The 23,769-nt window shown below is 35.9% G+C and overlaps 1 protein-coding gene across 2 annotated transcripts in view; it reads right to left on the bottom strand.

The window, feature by feature from the left end:
* The window catches only part of HNMT (histamine N-methyltransferase), a 46,357-nt gene that overhangs the window by 2,502 nt on the left and 20,086 nt on the right, over positions 1 to 23,769 (bottom strand). For both annotated transcript variants that reach the window (XM_043576619.1, XM_043576620.1), the window contains 3 exons: positions 9,757 to 9,864; positions 8,590 to 8,720; positions 6,055 to 6,148 (listed from right to left, as the gene is read on the bottom strand). In XM_043576619.1, coding sequence (XP_043432554.1) covers positions 6,055 to 6,148; positions 8,590 to 8,720; positions 9,757 to 9,864 — 333 coding nt within the window. The remainder of the gene's footprint in view (positions 1 to 6,054; positions 6,149 to 8,589; positions 8,721 to 9,756; positions 9,865 to 23,769) is intronic.

Genomic DNA, 23,769 nt, shown 5'->3' with positions numbered 1-23,769 from the left:
GCCTCTCATGTCTCCACTTCTAAGATGCTGCCTTGGACTGCGAAAAATGAGGCTGATTCTTAGAAATTTTGTTGCCAGCTTTAGAAGATGTTTTAGCAATGTCTATTATGTTTAATTGAAAACCCAGCCCAGTGTAGAAGCTAAAAGATGCAGCCTCTGAAAGAGAAACACAGGGTGGAATGTACTTTTGACACTTCATGAATAAGATGAGATTCATTATTTAGTCTCTCAGAACCTTAGTTTTTTCATCTGTGAAGTGGGGATAACCATACTTACTTCACATGGAACTACAGTTATTAAATGAGATAATTGAAGTGAATTGCTGCACAACATTAAGCACGTAGCAGATGAGTAATAAGTACTTACAAAATAAATGAATATTATATGGAATTAGTTTGATAATGTATTTTCACTGGTTGTAATCTTGAAAAAAGCAAGCTTGCTCTTTGGAAATTTATACTACTAATAAATTAACACAAATGAGCATCTATTTATGGAGCCTCTAATACATGCATGTAATAATGGGATGTTATATATACAGTTGATACAGTGTATAGTAATTAAGAAGGTCTCTAAAGCCCAACTGCCTAAATATGAAGCCTGGCTCTTCCTCTGAGCAGCTTTATGAAACTTTGCCTCAGTTTTATTATCTGCAAAATAGGGATAATAATAGAATTTATTTATAGAATTGGGGCAAGAATAAGTAAAGATACTGAGAACCATGACAGGCACATAACATAACATAACATAAATAAACATCACTGAAGTGTTAGGAAATTAAGTTGGACCTGGCCAAAGCAATGTAAGGGAAAGCCTATATTTTCTGTGAGCTTCCAGGATTATTAGTGAAGATTTCAAAGGCTTAAGGTATTTTGGTTCCCAAACCTCTTTTGTGGTCTAATGAAATGGTTAACTCTCCAGAAAAGTACACAAACAATATATATGCATATTCTGCATAAAATTATTGGATGCTCAAAGACCCCTGGCCTTCATCAATGGACTAGTCTAAAGTCTCCTAACTGACTTCAACAAAAGAGACTATCCAAGGCAGGAAATGGTAAAATTTAAATAGTCTAGATAGTTGACATTCTACTAATACTTCAGAAGAAGGAGCAATAATTGCAGGGTATTCTCTACAAGGTACAACTGGAATTAAGCAGGAAAAAAAAAGAAACCTCAGTCCAGTGGGGAAAAAATTAGGGTCACAATTATGTATTAAAAATTCTTTCATTCCAAAGAGAGTGATCATCTGCCCAAATAAGAATTTGCCTACCAATAAGACTTCACAAGAAAGTAAATATTTCAGTGGTTGAGGAGAGGCTCTATTATCATTATTTTTTATTTTTAACCTGCCAGAGGAAAAAAAACACAAAACAATCCAAACACTGATTGCAGAAAATTTGCTGGTGTCAGTGTTGTGTGAGTTGGTGCCATTTCTGAGCTGAGCAATTATACAGTTTCTAACTGATGGGTTATCATAATGGCTCTTGGTGGGCACAACATATGGTGTTACTTTTGTCTCCAACATGATATAAATGAGATTCTTTTTTCCCCATTGTATTAAAAATAACATACCATGATTTGCCTCCTTCCTTAGTCAGGTATGGAGAGGGAAGGACAACAAACAAACAAAACCCAAAACTGTCTCCTTCTGGCTAATACTCCTTAACCAGAAAAGTTGTGTTTTAATTAGCAACTCTCTCAACTAATGCCTGGCTACTATATTTGAAGAAAACTGTGCTACTGATATCATTAAAAAATTTTTTTGAACGATTATTTATTCTTGAGAAAGAGAGAGAGAGAGTGTGCATGTGTGAGTGGGGGAGGGGCAGAGCAAGAAAGGGACACAGAATCTGAAGCAGGCTCCAGGCTCTGAGCTGTCAGCACAGAGCCCTATGGGGGCCCCGAACGCAGGAGCCTTTGAGCTGTGAGATCATGACCTGAGCTGAAGTCAGATGCTCAACTGACTGAGCCACCCAAGTGCCCCCGATATCATTTTAGTGTGAGATACTCACTTTAAAAATCCACTTTGTCCTTATTTCTCTTCCTTTTCATACCCAAATCAAATATTTTATCTTTGTATAACCAGGAACTTCTGCTTGTTATAATTAAATGAATATTTATTGAGCTGGGCTACTAAGGAACACAGAGGAAAGCCTCTCTTCCCTCAAGCAACATGTATTCTAACAGGGTGACCAGTAAACTCTGTCATTTAATTATGATATCAATTTCTCTTTCTTTTCCTAATGAGTTTCACTTGCCTACCCTTCATCACTTTTGTCTGCCTGTTTCAGCATACACTGTAGTATGTGTGCGAGTATGTGTGTATGTGTAGCTTTTTTGTTGAGTCTTTTATTCCTGTTTATTAAACATATGTTTAGATCTCCAGAACTTAATATATCCTCTGATTCCATGTCCGTCATGTAGTAGGTTTTAGCTAAAACATACTCTCTTTTGTAGAAAGACATTCAGAACTAGTAGTTTAGAATATTATAAGGCAGCTCTAATAAATTGTTATTAAATAATTTACTCAGGGGGCGCCTGGGTGGCTTAGTCGGTTAAGCGTCCAACTTCAGCTCAGGTCATGATCTCACAGTCTGTGAGTTCGAGCCCCGCATCAGGCTCTGTGCTGACAGCTCAGAGCCTGGAGCCTGCTTCGGATTCTGTGTCTCCCTTTCTCTCTGCCCCTCCCCTGCTCATGCTCTGTCTCTCTCTGTCTCAAAAAATAAAAATAAAAACATTAAAAAAATAATTTATTCAGTTCAATTCAGATATTTATTGAGTGTCTGTCTTCTAGGTGCCAAAGAGACAGAACTCCTGCTCTCAAGGAGCTCTCCTGAAACTCCCCATATGTCTCTGATAACACACTTAGCATACTGCTCCAAGTATTTCCATGTCTCAATTCTCCATTAGTTAGGAGCCATTCAAAGGCAGAAAAAAAGTAATAGTCATCTGCATCCTTCATAGCCTACCAGTGACTGACTGTAAGAACTCAATACAAGCTGCATGAACCAAATCTACACAACAGCTATACTGTGCAGCCAACAAGGATCTGAGAACACAGGCTATGTACTGTTTTGAATATGGCTGAACGCACATAATACCTTGGTACACATGGTGCATATAGCCATCCTAGGTCTCTGTATAATTAAATCTAGAAACTGACACCACATTTCATTATCTTATGATCTAATAAATTGCAAAGGTGGGTGTCTATGGTACTCAGAAAACAGTTATTCAGTCTATTCAGAGAAATACATTGTCAATTTAGTAACAGGTCAGTTGTCTGACTGAAATAGACAGGAAAAAGCCTTAGTTATGTAGCATATTTAAGGCAACCCTTTGGAGCAAGATAATAATCCAGACATACCATTATCTGCCTAGATATTATCTAGATGAGTATTCTTAGAAATTTAATTTAGTGACTAGTTCCAGGCTTGTCTGAATCTGTCTATAATGAGCAATCAATTTTCTGCATTGAAGTGTAGCTATGGATGTACTATGGGCAGCTATAGTACTGCCCTGAAACAAAGATAATACGCAAACAGGCTTTTTCACTTCCAGGTAATTATGAAGCAAAGTCTACTTAGAAAGTGACTGCAAGAAGCTAGATAAGAACAGAACTTAATGTGAACCATTTTGATGTGCGTGTGTTCCAAGTTTTAGGGCAATATTCGAATTTAATGAATGTTTTCATGAGGCAAATATGGAGAGTGGGGCTTCAAGAATCATAGTTTGGACTGAGAAGGGCAGTTTAGAGCAATGGTTTTTATACAGGGATGAGGGGGTAAGTTGCTCAGTCACCTCATATGACCCATTGAGCATTCTCAAACCTAGCTGCTAGCCACAAAAAAAGAAAAAAGAAAAAAAAGTGTATGTGATAGAGGTAGGGATCTTTAGAGTCCCTTTAATAGTTGGACATTTGTTATTTGTTACATTCTTATGTTTAGGAACAGTATCTGTGAACAATTTTTTCTTCTTTGGGATACCTGTCTCCCATGCTTGGTACAGTAATGAAGAGTTGTTTACTGCATAAAGTAAAAGGTAGTAAAATACAAACTTAGTAAAATCAAACTACACAGACTGAGTAACTTTTGATTCAAAATACTTTTTTAAGAAAAAGCTCAATGATAGTTGAGTCTTTACTCCCTTTCTTTGATTTTTTCCCCATTAATGTACATACACATAGTACATATGAACCACATATATACATAGATGCAATGTAATGTAGTTATGATTATCCAGAAATAGCCCTGGAATAAACGAAGGCTAACAGACCAAGTTCACACAGCTAGGAAGTGCCTCAGCATTCTTGCTGCATGTGTCGTCATACATTTCACTGTGCCTGTTTTGGTTTGCATATTTCTTGATGCCAACAAGCCATGGATTGTATTAATATATTCATGAGATAGTGAGCAGAATACTGTATTTGTAAGGGCACTTAGTCAATTCTCAGTTGCTTGTAGGCTACCCATGCCACTTTTTAAACCTTAGTCTGTTTTTTTCCTATTGGTAGAAATAGACTCATAGAAAACTGCTTTCTGACGTTAAAATACTTCACTTCTGAAAATATTTAAGAGTAAACAAAATATAAATAAGAGTGGATATGCTATTGATATGAAATATATCCTAAAATCAAACATACATGACTTCTGGATACATTGCTGTTTCTGTCTGTAACACTTTCTCTTCACTATTGACACAGATTATCAAGAATAGACTGCCCTCAGGGCACCTGGGTGGCGCAGTCGGTTAAGCGTCCGACTTCAGCCAGGTCACGATCTCGCGGTTCGTGAGTTCGAGCCCCGCGTCAGGCTCTGGGCTGATGGCTCAGAGCCTGGAGCCTGTTTCCGATTCTGTGTCTCCCTCTCTCTCTGCCCCTCCCCCGTTCATGCTCTGTCTCTCTCTGTCCCAAAAATAAACATTGAAAAAAAAATTAAAAAAAAAAAAAAAAGAATAGACTGCCCTCAATGGTGACAACTAATTTTTACATTTCCTAAATGTACTATAAAGGCTTTATCCAAGTGTCTTAATTTGGAGAGAGGTTAGCAGGAAGCATCCGGTTTACATAAGCCCTTCTAAATGGGAAGATAGAACTCTCCCACATAAATGGGTATTTTTAACCAACCAGAGATAAAAATAGTTTATCAAAATGTTCCTTTGGGGAAGAGATTGTATGGCGGAGCTCTCATTTGCAAAACTGCCACATGAGTTCAAGCCTAGGATTACAAGCAACAGGCAAGCTTGCCATCTTTAAAGTCATTCCTCATATTTAAGAATAGATGAATTTTGTGAGTTATTGTTTTGAGTATGGGGTCTGATATAAGTTTAGGAAGATAAAGACTCTTGTATATGTAGAATCAACCTGACTCCCACTGTGTGCACAATCCACAAAGAATGCTGAATGAAATAAGTGGTGAAATAATGAACTCGACAGTGTCAGTGTTTCATTTATTAACATGTTTGCTTACATTTTCTGTGTGGTACTTATTATATAGTGGGAGCAACATGACATGATCAAATGCCTTCTTTGGAAAATAATAACACAAAATAAGTGAACAATTTTTGGTTATTTGAGAAAATCTATCATGAACAATATTGGCAATAGCTCTAGAAATGCAAAATAATCAAATATGAAAGCATCCCAAATATTTAAGCCTGTATTTATGTATTAATAAACACCATAGAAGGAAAAGAGATATTCAAGAAACAAAAAGGAGGTAAACAGAAATATTTACTATTTTTGGTCTCATTAAAAAAATTCCTATTAGTGCTATTTGCTCCATGTTATATAAAGAATAATTTATATAGAGACAATAAAGACAAATTTTCCCCAAGAGAAAGGTGTAAATAGACATTTAATTCCATTAAACTCCCTATATTGAGAACCATCGTGAAGGACTTTCTGAATACTGTATTAATTGACTATGATCAGAAGCCAAGTCAAGAATTTCATAATAAAGACAAAATATAGCAGCTGCCTTCAAATACATATATCCAAGCACATATGCACTTTTGCTGTTTAAAAATTCAGGATTAATGTAAAAAATTTACCTGACACAAGAATAATGAGAATCTTAGCATTGGTAGCTAAGAGACTATGGAAGAATTTCAGGGTAGCTGGGATATCTTTTACATAATACAGCATCTAGAAATGAAGGAAAAGAGAAATTAGACACTTTTCTATATCAATGTCTTTGTTACTTGGGTTAGATATTCACTAGAAAGTTTGATTTTCAAATTGAGTAGATTTTTACTCAACAAAACACTTTAAATATTAAAGAGGTTATATGGAAAGAGAGAGTAATAATGTGATAAAATATTAGGGAAAAGGGAAAACTATGCTATTTGCTCAATTACAGCCAAGTTGTTTTAAATTTACTCTTTCTGGCTTCAATAACACAGACATTTATAGCTGGAGATACTTAGTCTCCTCTCCACATGGGGGCATTGATTCTATGCATTCTCTCTATTTTGTGAATTATAGTTCTTATGGGAGAAGATAGTGCTGGCACCATAAAAACAGACCCCATTTCATGGAACGTTGCTTTAAAATTAAGCCCTTTGCACTAGCTTCACCATATGCTCACAAATGCTTTTTTAAAATCACAGAAAATATGGCAGGCTCTGATGTTGACAGATTCTCTAGGAAAATGGACTGAATAAAGCATGAGGTTACATGCTTGGTCACAAGGTGCTAGGGGTCAACCCACCACTTTTAAATAACTCTGGAATATATCTGGTGAAGCACAGGGAAAGGCCTTTTTATTCAATACAGGTAGAGCTTGGAATACACTGACGGTGGAAAATTTCCCCCAGAGCTTGCATCCTGGGAATCTACTCCCACAGACACTTACTTCTTATATCTCATCTCCATCTCTCTTGGACAAGAATTCAATATATTATGTATATGCCCATGACAGAATTTACTGCATAAAGCAAATACAACTTAAACTGTGTCCCTCTCACATGAATGAATGAGATAAAATGGACCTGCACATGGCCAATGCTGCTTCGGGGCCATATTTAGTCTCATGTCATTCCATGCTGTTCACAGGGGGAGAGATACCCAGATACATAATCTAATCCATAAGATGCCTAACAGTCTATGATGTGACCTGGCTAAAAAAGAGGAGGTGGCTCATAACAGATTCTTTGAAATTTGATCTAATAGACACTAAGATCTCTGAAGTTAACTGTGAGTATTAAGTTGAAAGAATGTCATGAGAGTGTTAAGACTATAGGGAGCAATGAAGAGACAAAAATATAACCCATAAAATGCAGAGTAGACAGAGAAGAAGATAGAGAAATAGAATAGTATAGTAATGCAGAGCAAGCAGAATTGCTCTAAGAAAGAAGACATGTGCAAATTTTGAGAGAAATGGGAGAATGATCTCTAAAGCTGTAACATTTTATAACAGGTAAAGAACTGAATCCAGAGCACAAGTGGAGAGATTGGCTTTTGATAAAAAGACACTTTTATAATAAGATGAAAGAAAAAGATGGTAGGTACAGGAGCAGCTATGTTTGTAAATTTGGAGGGTAAAAGATGACTTTCCATCTAATGATTTCACTTTTCACTATACAGTATGAAGTAAGGTCATCAGTTAGGAATGAATCATGAGGGAGGGGTTACAGGAAGTGTAAGGAGAGAGAAGGAGGTATGAAATAGATATATGAGGAAATAGGAAAGTAAGTCTGATAGAGAAACATTATATGCTTGCTGGACAATTTACGTGCTCCCTTATAGGTAAAAGATTTTGTCAGCTAGGAGAGCAGAGGTGTAGGACTGCTTGGATATGCCAATGTTAGAGTCATTTCTTCCTTGGGTTTCTTATAAGTTTATTCCCTTGGGATGACTGAATTATGGACTATAGAAAGAAAGAAGTCTCTTGCTGTTAATATTGGTATTTCTAAAGTACACACATTTTCTAATGGTAGTCAGTACCCAAAGATTATACATCCATATGCTATCCAGAAATATCAGTGATTCTCATAATTGTGTCCCCATACCATATAATGAATAGTCATGTCCTTTCCAAGACGTACTCTAGTGTATTTCTAAGAAATACGCTATCAGTGCTGGATTATGGAAATAAATTCCTACTGAATGGCTGACTGTATTAGTAAACTTTATTGACATGACAAATCACCTAACATGCCCCTTCAGTTACATGCACATTAGCCAGGTCACCAACATAAGACAAAAGCAAGAGGATTCAGAAAAACTCTGGGACATCAGAGTCCCATCCAGACCATTAGAACTACTGAAGGACTATGCTAGGATATGTTACACTCTACTGTCCTCAAACCTACCTATGAACTTTCAATCCTACAAAGTTAATTAAACCAACATTGAAAAAAAAACTATAAAGTATTTCAAGTATAAAAAACTAGCTTTTTGAGTGTTAGAGTGAATCTCTTAGTATTATAAACATTTTTATCCTCATTTTGGACAGATAATGTTCACTTGTAAAATCAGAAATCAGATTTTCATTTTTCTTCCTAAAGGTATAATATTAGGCACTCTTCATACATATTTCTGAAAAATCTCCTTTCTGAGAATATACAACAATAAATATTTCTTACCTGAATCATATGAATAAAGTCCCACTTCTGAATTTCTTTTTTCTCTGTGATTCTGTTTTGATATTCAGATGATGTCTCCTTATGCCAAACAAACTTTATGTTCTCAAGGTTTGATGTCTTGGCTACAAGCTCTAAAATACAGGGAAGAGGTGGCACACCACCAATTTTAATTGCAAATGCAGAATCCATTTCCATTTCGAATTTTAATGCAATCAATGTTATATACATAACAGATATAAAGCACATTTTTCTTTTTTATGTAGCTCTGGAAGACCAGAGTTCATACTGATTTTTTTTTCTAGCGTTAAATGAAATTAGAGATGAAAGAAAGAGTCAGTAAGAAATAATGAGAACACTTATCAGACATAGGTTACATTATCTCTGTGTTGATGAGGAATCAACTGGTAAATTTTATCAATGGAAAACAAGTGATATGATTCTGTAACCCAGGAGTCAGCAGACGATGGTCCGTGGACTATATCTGTTCCACCACCTATTTCTAAATGGACTACAAGCTAAAATATATATACTACTGTACTTCCTGACTTTATGCCTATCTTTTATATCTCATGTCGTTACACTTTAAAATGACTGAATAAAATCAAAGGAAGAATAATACTTCATGATATGTGAAAATGATATAAAATTCAAATTTTAATGTTTATAAATAAAGTTTTATTGGAACATATGAACACTCAGTTTATCAGTATCATCTATGGCTGCCTTTGTGCAGAGTTGATTAGTAGAGTTTATTAGTGGTGACAAAGATCATGTGGCCTTCTATGTCTAAGATGTTGACTGTGTGTTTTTTCAGAGAAGTTTGCGACTCCTGTTATAATCCATTAAACACAAGTTCTTTAAGAGCAAGGATTCTGTTTAAATATTAATGAATTAATGACTCTGTCTCTAAGAAAAAACATCAACGATAATAGCTGATAACCAGGGAATAGATGAAAAGTCGGTAAAAAAGGAAGTCTAATTATTCACTGTTCATATTTCTGAGGTGTTAGTCATGTCTGTCAAGAAAAAAAATTAAATATATTCTTTTCCCAGTAAGCTTACAAAGAATATATCACAGCAATTATGTTGTTAATGATTGAGGGACATATTTGGAATGAAAGCCATTTGGGATAGGATTTGACATACAACACCATGGGTTACAGGTACCTTTGTACTTGGCAATTTGCTCACCACTTGGCTCAACAACTTCATTGTTGATATGAATTCCTGGATATTGAGCCTGAACTTTGGAAAGAATTTGAAGATCAATTTCACCTAAAAGACAAGCATATGGAACAAATCATGTAATTCCAGAAAGAAATGCTTAGGAATAATTTGAGGTAGTTTATTGCCTGTCTTACTTGTACTAGGAAAGTTCAGCATAAGTAAAGAACGATGCTCAACTGTGGCCCTGCCACACTGTCTGTGGTGCTAGGTTGTAAGTAGGAATAATAATATGATTTGAGGAGGGCTATGATTGCTATTCATTCCTTCATTCGTATAACCTTTATTTATTATCTAGTACTGCATTATGTTAACTCGAAGCTGCCATTGATTATAGGACTCAATCAACTCTTCTTTTTCTACTAAGTCAGAAAAAAACACTGTCAATTATAATTTTAAGATTCCATCAACTGAAAGATATATCCCAATTTCAAAGATGTTAAAATATGAAAAAAAAAGCACCTTAGAATTGATACACTTGGCTAAGCCAAAACCATATAAAATATGTCAGAAGAGGGGCACCTGGGTGGCTCAGTGTCTGACTCTTGGTTTTAGCTTAGGTATTATCTCATGGTTTATGAGTTTGAGCTCCGCGTCTGGCTCTGTGCTGACACCATAGGGCCTACTTGAGATTCTCTCTCTCCCTCTCTCTACCCCTCGCCCATCTCAAAACAAATAAATAAACTTTAGAGAAGTGTCAGAAGAAAAATATGTTAGGTGCAAAAAAATGATACAGAAATATGCCAGACATCTACCTTCAAATACACCATGGTCTAGTGGAAGACACAGACATGGAAGGAACCCTGTCAAGTTGGGCCATGGTGGCAAGAGGAAAGGAGACAGTGAGGAAGAGGATAGGAGGAGAGGTCAGAGAAATGGAAAGATTTATGGAAGTAGACCACTCCTGAGCTCTGTGTTACAGGCTCGGTGGAAGTTAACTGAGAGACCTCTGGGGAAAGGAAGAATTGCAGGTGGATAGGACAGCAAGTTAGAGATATGAAATCAGGAAACAGAATGGTGTACATGGACTACTGGAAGCTCAGAGTTTTGGAATATTGGACAAGGGAGAGCCTCCAAGCAAAAGGTGATTCTAGTAAGGTAAATAAAGAGGAGGCTATGATAGAATAGATACCTATTCATTAATTCATGCACCAATAATTACTGTTTATTATGTGTCAAGCACTGCACTAGGCTCTAGCAAATGATAGGAAGAGCACAGAGCTATCTGTCTTCATGAAAATTTAGCTTGTAAGTGATTGCATGAGAGAGATAGTGGTGTTTGATGGACTTGAATTCCAAACCTGTCTTCTCTACTTACTAGGTGTATATAACTCACATCAATTTGCTTTACCCTTTCAAGCTGCATTTTCCTCATCAGAAAAATAGCAATGATAATAGTACAGAATTTATTAGTTGTGAGAGTTCAGTGAGGCAATGCATATAAAAACTCAGTGCAAAATAGACACCCAATAAATGTTAGCTGTTCGTTAGTTTTATTGTTATCTTTGAGTGCTATGCCTCTCTTTGAAAATACCTCCTCTGTCCCTATTGCTGATACCTCCAACTTATGTTCTGCATTTGTTCTCTAAGGTTATGATGTTGACCTTTACTAAAGTAGACCTATGTGCTGGCAAGACTAGCATATGAAAATGATGTTAGTCTTTAACATTTTGGCATAAATGACATTAACAGAACCTTTACAAGGTTAGATATAGCAGGCAGCAGCAAAAGCATAAGTTATAAGACTAGGAAGTCTGGAAGAAGGGAAATGAGGAAGATAAATCAAGAACAAAAGATGATAGACCAGGAAAAGAGGATAGTTTAACCGTATCATGAAAGCCCCAAGTACTGGTAGTAGGAGCTGGTGCGGGTTGGGAGGGGAAGGAACGGGAAGGAAGCTGAAATGGAGGATAAAGGAGCCTATATGATAGTTTTCTGGCCTCACCAACATGAAGCCTTTTATACTTTCCTTAATAATTCTTCTAGCTCCCACTTACTGGCCACCTACTATTTGTCAAACACTGTGCTAGGCAATTTACTTGGATCATCTCACTTAATCCTGCACACAATGTCATCACTCCACAATATTATTCCCAACCACATAAGGTGATTTGAGTAATTTGACACACAGGGGATATTAATATGCCTTAAAGTTAAGGCACACTTTTCTGACTCTGAAGTGTTAGTTCTTCTACTTCATACTAAGAAATAGGAGGACACCAAATACTAAAAGGGCTTAAGAAATTTTTTCCCTTCTTTCCAGTAACTATTTTTGAATGATAAAAAATAATAATAACTAGAGCAAAAAGCTGTGGACTAATGAGAAACAGATTCCACCTTGCCCCAAAGAATCAGAGGCCCAAAATTCTATTCTTGCCTCTATCAAACTAGCCATATATTTTAAACAAAAAAATTCTGAGGATTCATCAATTCTGAGGATCCCTTGAAACTCAGAAGGTTGCAGTAATTTCCTCTTGGGCCTTGAGCTGCTTCTCCTAAGATGGACCCAAACATTTTGGATCTGCCCAAGTGTCAGAATGTATCCAGCATATATCCACGGTATATTCCTATATTGTTACTTTCCCAACAGGCAGAATGTTCTACTACAGTCAGAGCCAGCCAGTGTCTCTTTTTAGGGCAGTGATGGAAGAGACAATGCTAGAATTACAACTGAAACATGGAAAGCATGGGTTTACATGACAGCCTCTAGAATGTGAGCCCTTGAACATTTGTGCATTCACTGCTGGATCCCTAGCAGAAATGAATGAACAACAAAAGGAGATAATGAAACTATTACATCAGGAATTAGCACATAAAGTCCATTTCTGACTTCATAAGTTGAGCAACCAGACTTCTCGTTTGCCAGGGACAGTTCCACTTTTTGCTTATTATGCTGGTGTTCCATCTGGTTTTGTTTCTTATTCTAAGATTTTTTTAATTATTATTTTTAAACAAATATTGTTAGAGTTTTATTTTTGTAAATAGTTTTTTAAATAACTATTTTATAGTGATAGTATTCTTAGTATTTCATTGTACTTATAGTATTTTATACATAACTATTTTATAAAGAAGTTTTATAATAAAAATATCAATAAATATTTTTAAAAATTATAATAATTTTAATTCTTTACTCACTACAACTCCCATTAATAAAAGCGTCCTGAGTTTGACAGTAAGTAATACCATCATGCTTATGGTGATATGGGGACACTTACTTTCTGTGCTATGTTTATTATTTATAATGGACTCTTTTTTCTTATTGCAAAAGATAGATAGATAGATAGATAGATAGATAGATAGATGTAGAGATCACCCAAAATATAAAATATTCCTCAATCTCATACCCTACATAGTTTGCTTTCTGGTATCTCTCAGAAATAGGAGACATGCATTTTAAAAAATGATTTATATGAACATCTTCAACAAAAAGCTAGTAACAGATGACCTACAGTATTATGTCCTATAGTCTAGCCTAAACATTTAGCAATTCTTTATGTTTTTAACAAATCACCAGTGCTGTTCACTATGTGTAAATTTTCCTGCCAAATGTTTCTTTCTTTATTTTTTTTTTTTTTTACTCCTATTAGCAATCCTTGTTCAGGCCAAAATTATCTGTCTTGGAATACTGCAAAAAATACCCTAAAAATCCACCCTATCTTTGCTGAACTTTATGTTCCTTCAAAGCCATCACTACAACAATTATCCAAAACTCTATGCTAAGCAAACCCATCATTTCCCTGCTTAAAACCTAAGGACTAATCAACTGGATAAAGTCCAAGCTCCTTAACTGAGCATGGACCACCCTGCCTGATTCCTTATTCTCATCTCTCACAGCTTCATATTTTGAAACTTTTAGCTCTAGGAACTTTGAATTTCTTGCATTTTTACCCTTCTCTCTGCCCTCCATATACACCATGCTCTTCCATGCCTTTAGTCTTTTGCCCATGTTTGCTTCTCTGCCAGGAATCCTCTCCCTTCACTTCCTTATATCATGTAACTCCTATGTGTCTTGCACTCTTCTACACATGACCAATTACCTTGGTGGTCTTTCCCATAGAGTCTGGGATAGCATCAAAATCCTTCAGACAGAAACCACCCATCATTTGACTAGAGTTGCCAACAAAGATAAAACCTCGTGTGCCCTGATATAAATTATTGCTTTACTTCACTTATTTTATTCACTAGCAAAGGCTTGATTCCAATGAGTTTGTTAAAAAGTATCAAGGACTCTAAAATGCTAGATTGAACAACTGAGCAGGTTTGATCATCAATCACTGAAAAGCATGTGAGGGATTATCAGACCCTATAGTATCATTAGCCAGCAGTAAAGAGATTCAAACAAACAAACAAACAAACAAAAGCAAAGAGAGAGAGAGAGAGAGAGAGAGAGAGAGAGAGAGAGAGAGAGAGAAGGAGACCATTTGTTCTTTCATAACTGAGTCCTCCTGAGTAGGAGCTGTAACATTATGAATGTGTTCCAGTATCAGGCATTAAGCACCCTATAAATGCTTTTAGAGAGCACACAAGCCAAACTAATGTGCCAAAAGTAAACTAGAAACGAATCAATCAAATAATTCAGAAATTGTCAGCAAATTCAGGGGTAAACAAAAGAAATGTGGAAGCCAGTAGCCTATTTGTATTGTGCATTGAAAAGCCTCCTGGTGGGGCGCCTGGGTGGCGCAGTCGGTTAAGTGTCCGACTTCAGCCAGGTCAAGATCTCGCGGTCCGGGAGTTTGAGCCCTGCGTCAGGCTCTGGGCTGATGGCTCGGAGCCTGTTTCAGATTCTGTGTCTCCCTCTCTCTCTGCCCCTCCCCCGTTCATGCTCTGTCTCTCTCTGTCCCAAAAATAAATAAACGTTGAAAAAAAAATTAAAAAAAAAAAGCCTCCTGGGAATCTTAACTTCGAGTTCCGAAACACAGCATTTAAGGGGAAGAAGGCATGCATGTCTATCTCAAAGTCAGTTTCCTTTTACATATGATCTCTCATTAGGCATTGCTTGATTATAGTTCTGACAATAGTAGGCTACTTATTTTTTTAATGTTTATTTATTTGAGAGAGAGAGAGAGAGAGAGAGAGAGAGAGAGAGAGAGAGTGCAAGTAGGGGACAGGCAGAGAGAGCAGGGAACAGAGCATCTGAAGTAGGCTCTGCACTGACTTTAGCCTGATGCAGGACTTGAACCCACAAACCGTGAGATCATGACCTGAGCCAAAGTCAGACACTCAACCGACTGAGCTACCTAGGTGCCCCAGTAGACTATTTTTAATATCCTAACCTTTAGATAAATAAATGCCAACAATTGTTTGGGTTAACTAAAGCCTTATTATGTGTTTCCCCTTAAAGTTTTGGAAGAAAATCTGCAGTTTCCTGCGACAAATGGAAAAATTATAATGATTAAACAACTCTATTTCAACATACCATCCTTCTTTGGAGTCTGTGCATGTTATTCTGATGTAACTGATTTTCTCAGTTGGTTAATATGTGAAATTTTAGCAAAATTGGTAAAATCCAAACATGTCAAAATGTTACAGAGTATTTCATTTCAATATACAGTGTTTGGAAACATACACACCAATTTACAATCATTGGTTATTTCAGGGTGATGGAATTATAGGTTATTTTTCATTATTACCCTTTTTACCTTTTATTCTTGTGACTTATTCATTCCAGAATTGGAAGCCTGTATCTCCTACTCACCTTTACCCATTTTGTCCATACCCCCAACCCTCTCCCCTCTGGCAACCACCAATTTGTTCTCTGTATATATGAGTCTGTTTCTACTTCATTTGGTTGTTTGTTTTGTTATTTTTAAAATTTTTTTGCTAATGTTTATTTATTTTTTAGATGGGGGAAAGAGAGAGAGAGAGAGAGAGAGAGAGAGAGAGAGAGAGAGAGAGCAGTAGCGGGGAAGGGGCAGAGAGACAGGGAGACAGAATCCAAAGCAGGCCCCAGGCTCTGAGCTGTCAGCACAGAGTTCAATGCAGGGCTTGAACTCACGAACTGCAAGATCATGACCTGTGCTGAAGTTGGACACTTAACCGACTGAGCCACCCAGGCACCCGATGGTTGTTTTGTTTTTTAGATTTCATTTATAAGTGAAATCATGTAGTATTTGTCTTTTGCTGACTGACTCGCTTCACTTGGCATAATACCCTCTAGGTCTATCCATGTTGTTGCAAAATGGCTAGATTTCATTCTTCTTTATGGCTGAGTAATATGTGTGTGTGTGTGTGTGTGTGCGCCACATCTTCTGTATCCATTCATCAATTGATGGACACTTAGGTTGCTTCCATATCTTGGCTATTGTAAATAATGCTGCAATGAACATAGGGGTGCATATATCTTTCCAAGTTAATGCTTTTGTTTTCTTTGGGTAAATCCTCAGAAGTGGAATTATTGGATTGTATGTATACTTCTATTTTTAATTTTTTGAGGAACTTCCATAATGTTCCCCACAGTGGCTGCACCAATTTGCATTTCCCACCCAGGTGCATTTTCTTCTCCACATCCTTGCCCACAGTTGTTATTTCTTGTCTTTTTTTTTTTTTTAATGTTTATTTATTTTAGAGAGAGAGGCAGACAGAGTGCAAGCAGGGGAGGGACAAAGAGAGAGGGAGACACAGAATCTGAAGCAGGATCCAGGCTCTGAGCTGTCAGCACAGAGCCTGACACAGTACTCAAAACCACGAATTGTGAGACCATGACCTGAGCCAAAGTCAGACCTTAACCGCCTGAGCCACCTCTGGTCTTTTTGATACGCTCTATTCTGACTACTGTGAGGTGATATCTCATTGTGGTCTTGAATTTCATTAACTTGATGATTAGTGATGTTGAATATATTTGCATGTGTTTGTTAGTCATCTATGTGTCTTCTTTGGAGTAATGTCTATTCAGATCCTCTGCTCATTTTTAATTGAATTGTTTGTTTGTTTGTTTGTTTGTTTGTTTTGGTGTTGAGTTGTAAAAGTTCTTTATATATTTTGGATATTAGCCCCTCATCGGATATAGGATTTGGAAATCTCTTCTCCCATTCAGTAGGTTGCCTTTTTGGTTTTTCGTTTCCATCACCATGCAAAAGATTTTGTTTTGGTGTAGTCACAATAGTTTATTTTTACTTTTGTTTCCCTTGCCTGAGGATACAGATCCAGAAAAATATTTCTAAGACCAATGTCAAAGAGATTATTGCCAATGTTTTATTCTATGAGTTTTAGGATTTCAGGTGTCACATTTAGACCTTTAATCCATTTGAGTTTAATTTTATGTAGGTGTAATAAGGGGCTCGTCTTTTGCATGTAGTCCAGGTTTCCCAGCACCATTTACCTAAGACACTCTTTTCCCCATTGTATATTCTTGCCTCCTTTGTTGTCAACTAATTGACCATATAAGTGTAGGTTTATTTCTGGGATCTCTATTCTGTTCTATCGATTTATGTGTCTATTTTGTGGCACTGTGTGCCAGTACTGTACTGTTTTGATCACTACACTTTGTCATATAACTTGAGGTCCAGAGTTGTGATGCCTCCAGCTTTGCTTTTCTTTCTCAAGATTGCTTTGGCTATTTAGGGTCTTTTGTGGCCATCTAAATTTTAGAATTTTTTTTTCTAATTGTTTGAAAAATGCTTTTGGTATTTTGATAGGGATTGCATTAAATGTGTAGATTGCTTTGGGTAGTATAGACATTTTAACAATATTGTTGCCTCCAATCCATCAGCATGGAATGTCTTTCTATTTCTTTGTGTTGTCTTCAATTTCTTTCATCAGCGTTTTATATTTTTTGGAGTAAAGGTTTTTCACCTCTTTGGTTAGGTTTATTCCTAGATATCTTATTTTGGGTGCAATTGTAAGTGGTATTGTTTTCTTAATTTCTCTTTCTGCTGTTTCATTATTAGCATATAGAAATGCAATTTCTGTACATTGATTTTGTATCTATGAATTTACTGAATTCATTTATCAGTTGTAGCTATATTTTTGGTGAAATCTTTAGGGTTTGCTGTACAAAGTATCATGTCATCTGCAAACAGTGAAAGTTTGACTTCTCCCTTATTGATTTGGATGCCTTTAAGGTTTCTTTGTTGTCTGGTGGCTGTGGCTAGGACTTCCAGTACTATGTTGAATAAAAGTGGTGAAAGTGGACATCCTTGTCTTATTCCTGACCTTAGCAGGAAAAGCTCTCAGTTTTTCCCCATTGAGCATGATATTAGCTGTGGGTTTTTCATATATGCCCTTTATTATGTTGAGGTCTGTTCCCTCTAAGCCTACTTTGTTGAGGATTTTTATCACGGATGGATGTTGTAGTTTGCCAAATGCTTTTTCTTCATCTATTGAAATGATCATATGGTTTTTATGGTTTTTATTATTTCTCTTGATTGATGCATCACACTGATTGATTTGTGAATATTGAACCACCCTTGCATCCTGGGAATAAATTTCACTTGATTGTGTTGAATTTTTTTTTTTATTGTATTGTTGGATTCTGTTTGCCAGCATTTTGTTGAGGTTTTTGCATCTATGTTCATCAGTGACATTTGGCCTATAGTTCTCCTTTTTAGTGGTGTCTTTATCTGGTTTTGGTGTCAGGGTAGTGCTTGTCTCATAGAATGAATTAGAAAGTTTTCTTTGCTTTTTTTATTTTTATTGTTTTGGAATAGTTTGAGAAGACTAGGTATTAGCTCTTCTTTAAATGTTTGCTATAATTTGTCTGTGAAGCCATCTGGGCCTGGACTTTTGTTTATTGGTAGTTTTTTTATTACTGATTCAATTTCTTTGCTGGTTATTACAAATTTTCTACTTCTTTTTTGGGGGGGTTTTAGTAGTTTATATGTTTCTAGGAATTTATCCATTTCTTCTAGGTTGTCCATTTTGTTGGCATATAGTTTTTCATAATATTCTTTTCTAATTGTTTGTATTTCTGGGTGTTGGTTGTTATTTCTCTTCTCTTACTTGTGATTTTGTATATATGTGTCATTCTATTTTTTGCTTCCTAAGTCTGGCTAGGGGGTTATCAATTTTATTGAGGTTTTTCAAAGAACCAGCTCCTGGTTTCATTGGTACATTCCGTTGTGGTTTTAGTTTCTATATAATTTATTTCTGCTCTAATCTTTATTATTTCCTTCCTTCTGTTGTTCTTAGGTTTTGTCTGTTGTTCTTTTTCTTGCACCTTTAGGTGTAAGGTTAGGTTATTTATTTGAAATTTTTCTTGCTTCTTGAGGTCAGCTTGTATGGCCATAAACTTCCTTCTTAGAACTGCTTTTGCTGCATCCCAAAGGTTTTGAACTGTTATGTTTTCATTTTCATTTGTTTCCCTGTACATTTTTATTTCTTCTTTTATTTTCTGGTTGATCCATTTATTGTTTGGTAGCATGTTATTTAACCTCCATGTATTTGTGGTCTTTCCAGATTTTTTCTTTCGGTTCACTTCTAGTTTTATAGTGTGTTAATCAGAAAAGATGCAGAATGTGATTTCGATCTTCTTAAATTTTTGAGGCTTGTTTTTTGGCCTTTTATGTGATTTATTCTGGAGAATGTTTCATGTGCCCTTGAAAAGAATGTGTATTCTGCTGTTCTAGGATGGAATGTTCTGAATATCTCTGTTAAATCCATTTGTTCCAGTATGTCATTAAAAGTCATTGTTTCCTTGTCCATTTTCTGTTTAGATGATCTGTGCATTGATGTCAGTGGAGTGTTAAAGTCCCCTACTATTCTTGTATTATTATCAATTAGTCCCTTTATATTTGTTATTAACTGTTATATAAAACAGTTATATATGTGGGTTCTACTATGTTGGGTGCATAAATATTTACAATTTATTATATCTTCTTCTTAGATTTTCCCCTTTATTATTATATAGTGTCCTTCATCTCTTGTTAGAGTCTTTGTTTTAAAGTCTGTTTTGGGGGTGGCTGGGTGGCTCAGTTGGTTAAGCATGTGACTTTGGCTCAGGTCATGATCTTGCAGTTTATGCATTCGAGCCCCATGTCAGGCTCTGTGCTGACAGCTCAGAACCTAGACCCTGCCTCAGATTCTGTGTCTCCCTCTCTCTCTGCCCCTCCCCTACTTGCACTCTGTGTCTCTCTCAAAAATAAATAAACATTTTTAAAAAGGCTGTTTTGTCCAATATAAGTATTGCTACTCTAGCTTTCTTTTGACATCCATGTTTCTCCCTCCCCTCACTTTCAGTCTGCATGTGTCTTTAGGTCTGAAACTAGTTTCTTATAGGCAGCATATCGATGGGTCTTGGAATTTTATACATTTTGTCACCCTAAGTATTTTTCCTGGAGCATTTAGTCCATTTACATTCAAAATAATTACTGATAGATATGTATTGTCATTTTATTATTTGCTTTGTGATTGTTTCTGTGTAGTTTCTCTGAACTTTTGTCTTTCTCCCTTTCATGATTTGATGATTTTCTTTAGTGATATATTTGGATTTCTTTCTCTTTATTTTTTAGATATTTATTAGTGGTTTTTAACATATGGTTACCATTAGGTTTGTGTATAGCCTTTTCTGCATATAGCAGTCTATATTAAGTTGATAACCATTTAAGTTTGAACCCATTCTTTACTTTTCTCCTCCCCATGTTTGAGGTATATGTTGCCATATTTTACATCCTTTCATTTTGTGACTTCATTGACTGACTTTTTATAGAAATATTGATTATTACTGCTTTTGTGTTTCCTAGCTCTATATGGTTACTTTTGGTATCCTCTTTCTATTCAAAGAGTCTTTTTATATTTCTTGCAATGTGGTTTAGTGGTCATGAACTCCTTTAGTTTTTGTTTGTTTGGGAGACTCTTTATCTCTCCTGTATTCAGAATGATAGCCTTGCTGGATAGAGTATTCTTGACTGCAGATTTTTCCCATTCAGCACTGTGAATATATCATGCCACTCCCTTCTGGCTAAGAAACTTTCTGCTGCAAAATCTCCTGCTAGCTTTATAGGTTTTCCCTTGCATGTTATTGTCTTCTTTTGTCTTTCTACTTTTAAAAAACTTTTTCCTTATCACTATATTTTGCCAGTTTAATTACAATATATCTTGGTATTGGATCTGCCTTTCTTGATTTTGATGGGAGTTCTCTGTGCTTTTAGATCTGAATATCCTTCCCCAGGTTACAGAAGTTTTCAGCTATTATATCTTCACATAAATTTTCTGCCCTCTTCTCTCTCTCTTCTTCCTGTGTTATTTTTTGTCAAACAAAACATGCTGATTTTGATTTACAAAGTTAAATGAAAAGTCATTTCTTAAAATCCCCCTCCTTGCAAATCTCTTTCCTTTGTACCACCCTGTCCCTCAAATCAGCCATAAGTATAAAATAACTTCTCATGGTTCCTTTTGGGCTATGTTAAATGCTTTACTTAATTTTACAGTCAAATATCATGATTTCACATGAGCCATATTTTAAATTCATCATGCCTATATTTAGAGGGATATATATTTGAAACCTATGACAGTGGAACTTATAAAAAGCTCAAAAACAAGGAAAGGAGGGAATCTCATCTTCTAGACATCTTTTCTCACCCTAAACTTCCATGATATATTGAGATAGCAGAAGAATGTTGTATTTTTGCTCTAAACCCAAGGTCAGCTGATTAACAATGGAAACAAAATGAAAAGAAAAGTTAGAGGTTATGGACAGACAAAACTGGGCTCAAATTTAGTATTTACCAGAATTACTTTATACAAATTTATTAATATCTCTGCCCTTTAAAGTACATATCTGTAAATTAGGGATAATGTGGTTTATGCTACTGGGTCATTGTAAAGGTTGAAGGCACTATATGGAGGTAATTTACTTCAGTTCATAATTATATAGTAATTATGTTCAATAAATTGAAACTATTATACATTAATTCAACAAATATTTTTGAGCATCTACTAACTGCCAGGTTCTAATCAATGGGTATATAGTAATGAATAATGCAGATGAAAACATTCAACTGTTGTGGATAGTGATAAGCCCCATGGAGAAAACCAAGGCAAATAGGAAGGAGGGGAAGCCATAGTGGGGAGTTTGTGATTTTCAACTGCATGGTCAAGTAGGCTTCATGGAAAAAGTGACACTTAAGAGAAAGTTGAAGGAGGCTGGGAATGAGGGAATGAAGATTTGTCTTCTAAATGGGCAGCCCCATAATAAAATGACAACTTGGAAGAGTGCACATCACATATTCATATTGTCTGCTTTTTTCTTCTATCTTAGCCTACATCAAATGAAACACAAATCCCAGCTTGAGAACCCTGGGTCTTCCCCAAATGAGAAAATCTGCAGATCAAGAAAATGGAGTATTAATAACTGTGGAGATATCTCTTGCCATTTGATTTCCGTCTATTATTGCTTCATTTCTCATATCGAAATACGTGTGAATTCTTTAGATTATCAGTAGGAAAAATTTTATTCTATTATATGTTGCATTAAGATTATTATCTTCCTTTTCTCTCTACCAGAATATCGAGCACAAATAAAATTGTTTGTAGGGAGAAAAATTGCCCAGATAACTCTGTGCTTAGTGATGAAAAATAATTTCAGCTATGGGTTTGCAACCAGAGCAAGAACAATCTGATTTTGAGCAGCAATGGGAAAGATAGAAGATTGTTGACAAGATCACCTCATCTCTCTCCCCTTCTCTCTCAATCTCTCTTTCTCTCTTTCCTGGGTAAGTATTGAGTATTCACCACTGAGACAATTCTGTCAGTATGGAAATATGAGAGTAGAATATTAAAATAGCCATAGGGTCTCAGGAAAGGGATTATAAACATAAATTCTGAGTCAAAAGGGCATTGCCATTGCTTTCATGTGTCTTCTGGCTGTTAGCCCAGGAACAAAACTGCCTGGATGCTTTGCAATTGCAGGAAGCCTAAGAAAAGCCATGCTACCAAAATGTTGCATGAAATACAAACTTAGAGAAAATTTCCCAAAGGGTGTTGAACATTGAAGTGTAGAGATATTTAATAGACAGCTCACATAAAAGACTGAATTTTGCCTTTTAATTTTTAAATTTTAAACATATAGATATTTGACTGCTACTTTAGCACATACATAGAAAGTAGCAAGTTCTATCTATAGAATATTATAATGTTTAAAAGTTATACTGAGTTACCCTTAATGAAGTGCCAACTCTCTCCTACCTTCCTCAAGCCCAAAAACAGGATTTATAAGATGAAAGTACTTGGACTGGCAAAGACAGTCCAAGATAATCAGGTAGATGGTGTGATTTCATTGATATTGGCACGCATGCATGCTTTCTCATTCTTCTTCTCTCAAATAACTTTCATAAGCTCTCATAAAAGCCTGCAACATTAATGATTGTTAGAACACAAATGTTGAGGAAAATTATCAGTGATTTATACCCTTTATGAGTAGAGACTGAGGACCTGCTGTCCTCATGGAATAAAAAGCAAGAAATGATCAGTATTATCAAGAATCTTAAGGAAGATTGGACAGTGGACAGCCACCTTCTTTTTTGTCCATCCTTACCTCATCATCATGGCTAACATGTACTTCGAGTAGGCATGATAGAATCTGTGTACTCTGAAGAAAATCTCTGCTAACCTACAACACAGATGAGATAGTTCTTCAGATATTTATACAGGTATAATGCTATCACCAGTGGGTAAAAAATGGCCAAAGGAAAACTGTCCTGAAAACATATGTGTGGGAGCAGTGCTTTGGACATGAGCCACATAGCTAAAGTTGCTATCAGAAGTCAGTCTACTCTTTACCATCATGTCTCATCAACTATAAGATTATAGTTTTAACTAGGTTTATTTTTTCCTGCACCTAGCTATAAACAACTACTGTAGAAAACTTGAGAAATAGACAAAGGTATAAAATAGAAAATAAAATAAATGTCTCACTACCAGAGAAAACAAAAGTTAACATTTTGGTTTATTTCCTTGTAAGTTCTTCCTTTTTTTTTGTTCACTTTTAAACAAACAATTTTCTTTATTCTACCCAGGTGAGAT

Source organism: Prionailurus bengalensis, chromosome C1 (genome assembly GCF_016509475.1).
Source record: "Prionailurus bengalensis isolate Pbe53 chromosome C1, Fcat_Pben_1.1_paternal_pri, whole genome shotgun sequence".
Taxonomy (NCBI): Eukaryota; Metazoa; Chordata; class Mammalia; order Carnivora; family Felidae; genus Prionailurus; species Prionailurus bengalensis.
Note: the sequence above shows the minus strand (reverse complement) of the source record. Positions and strands in the feature narration are given on the sequence as shown.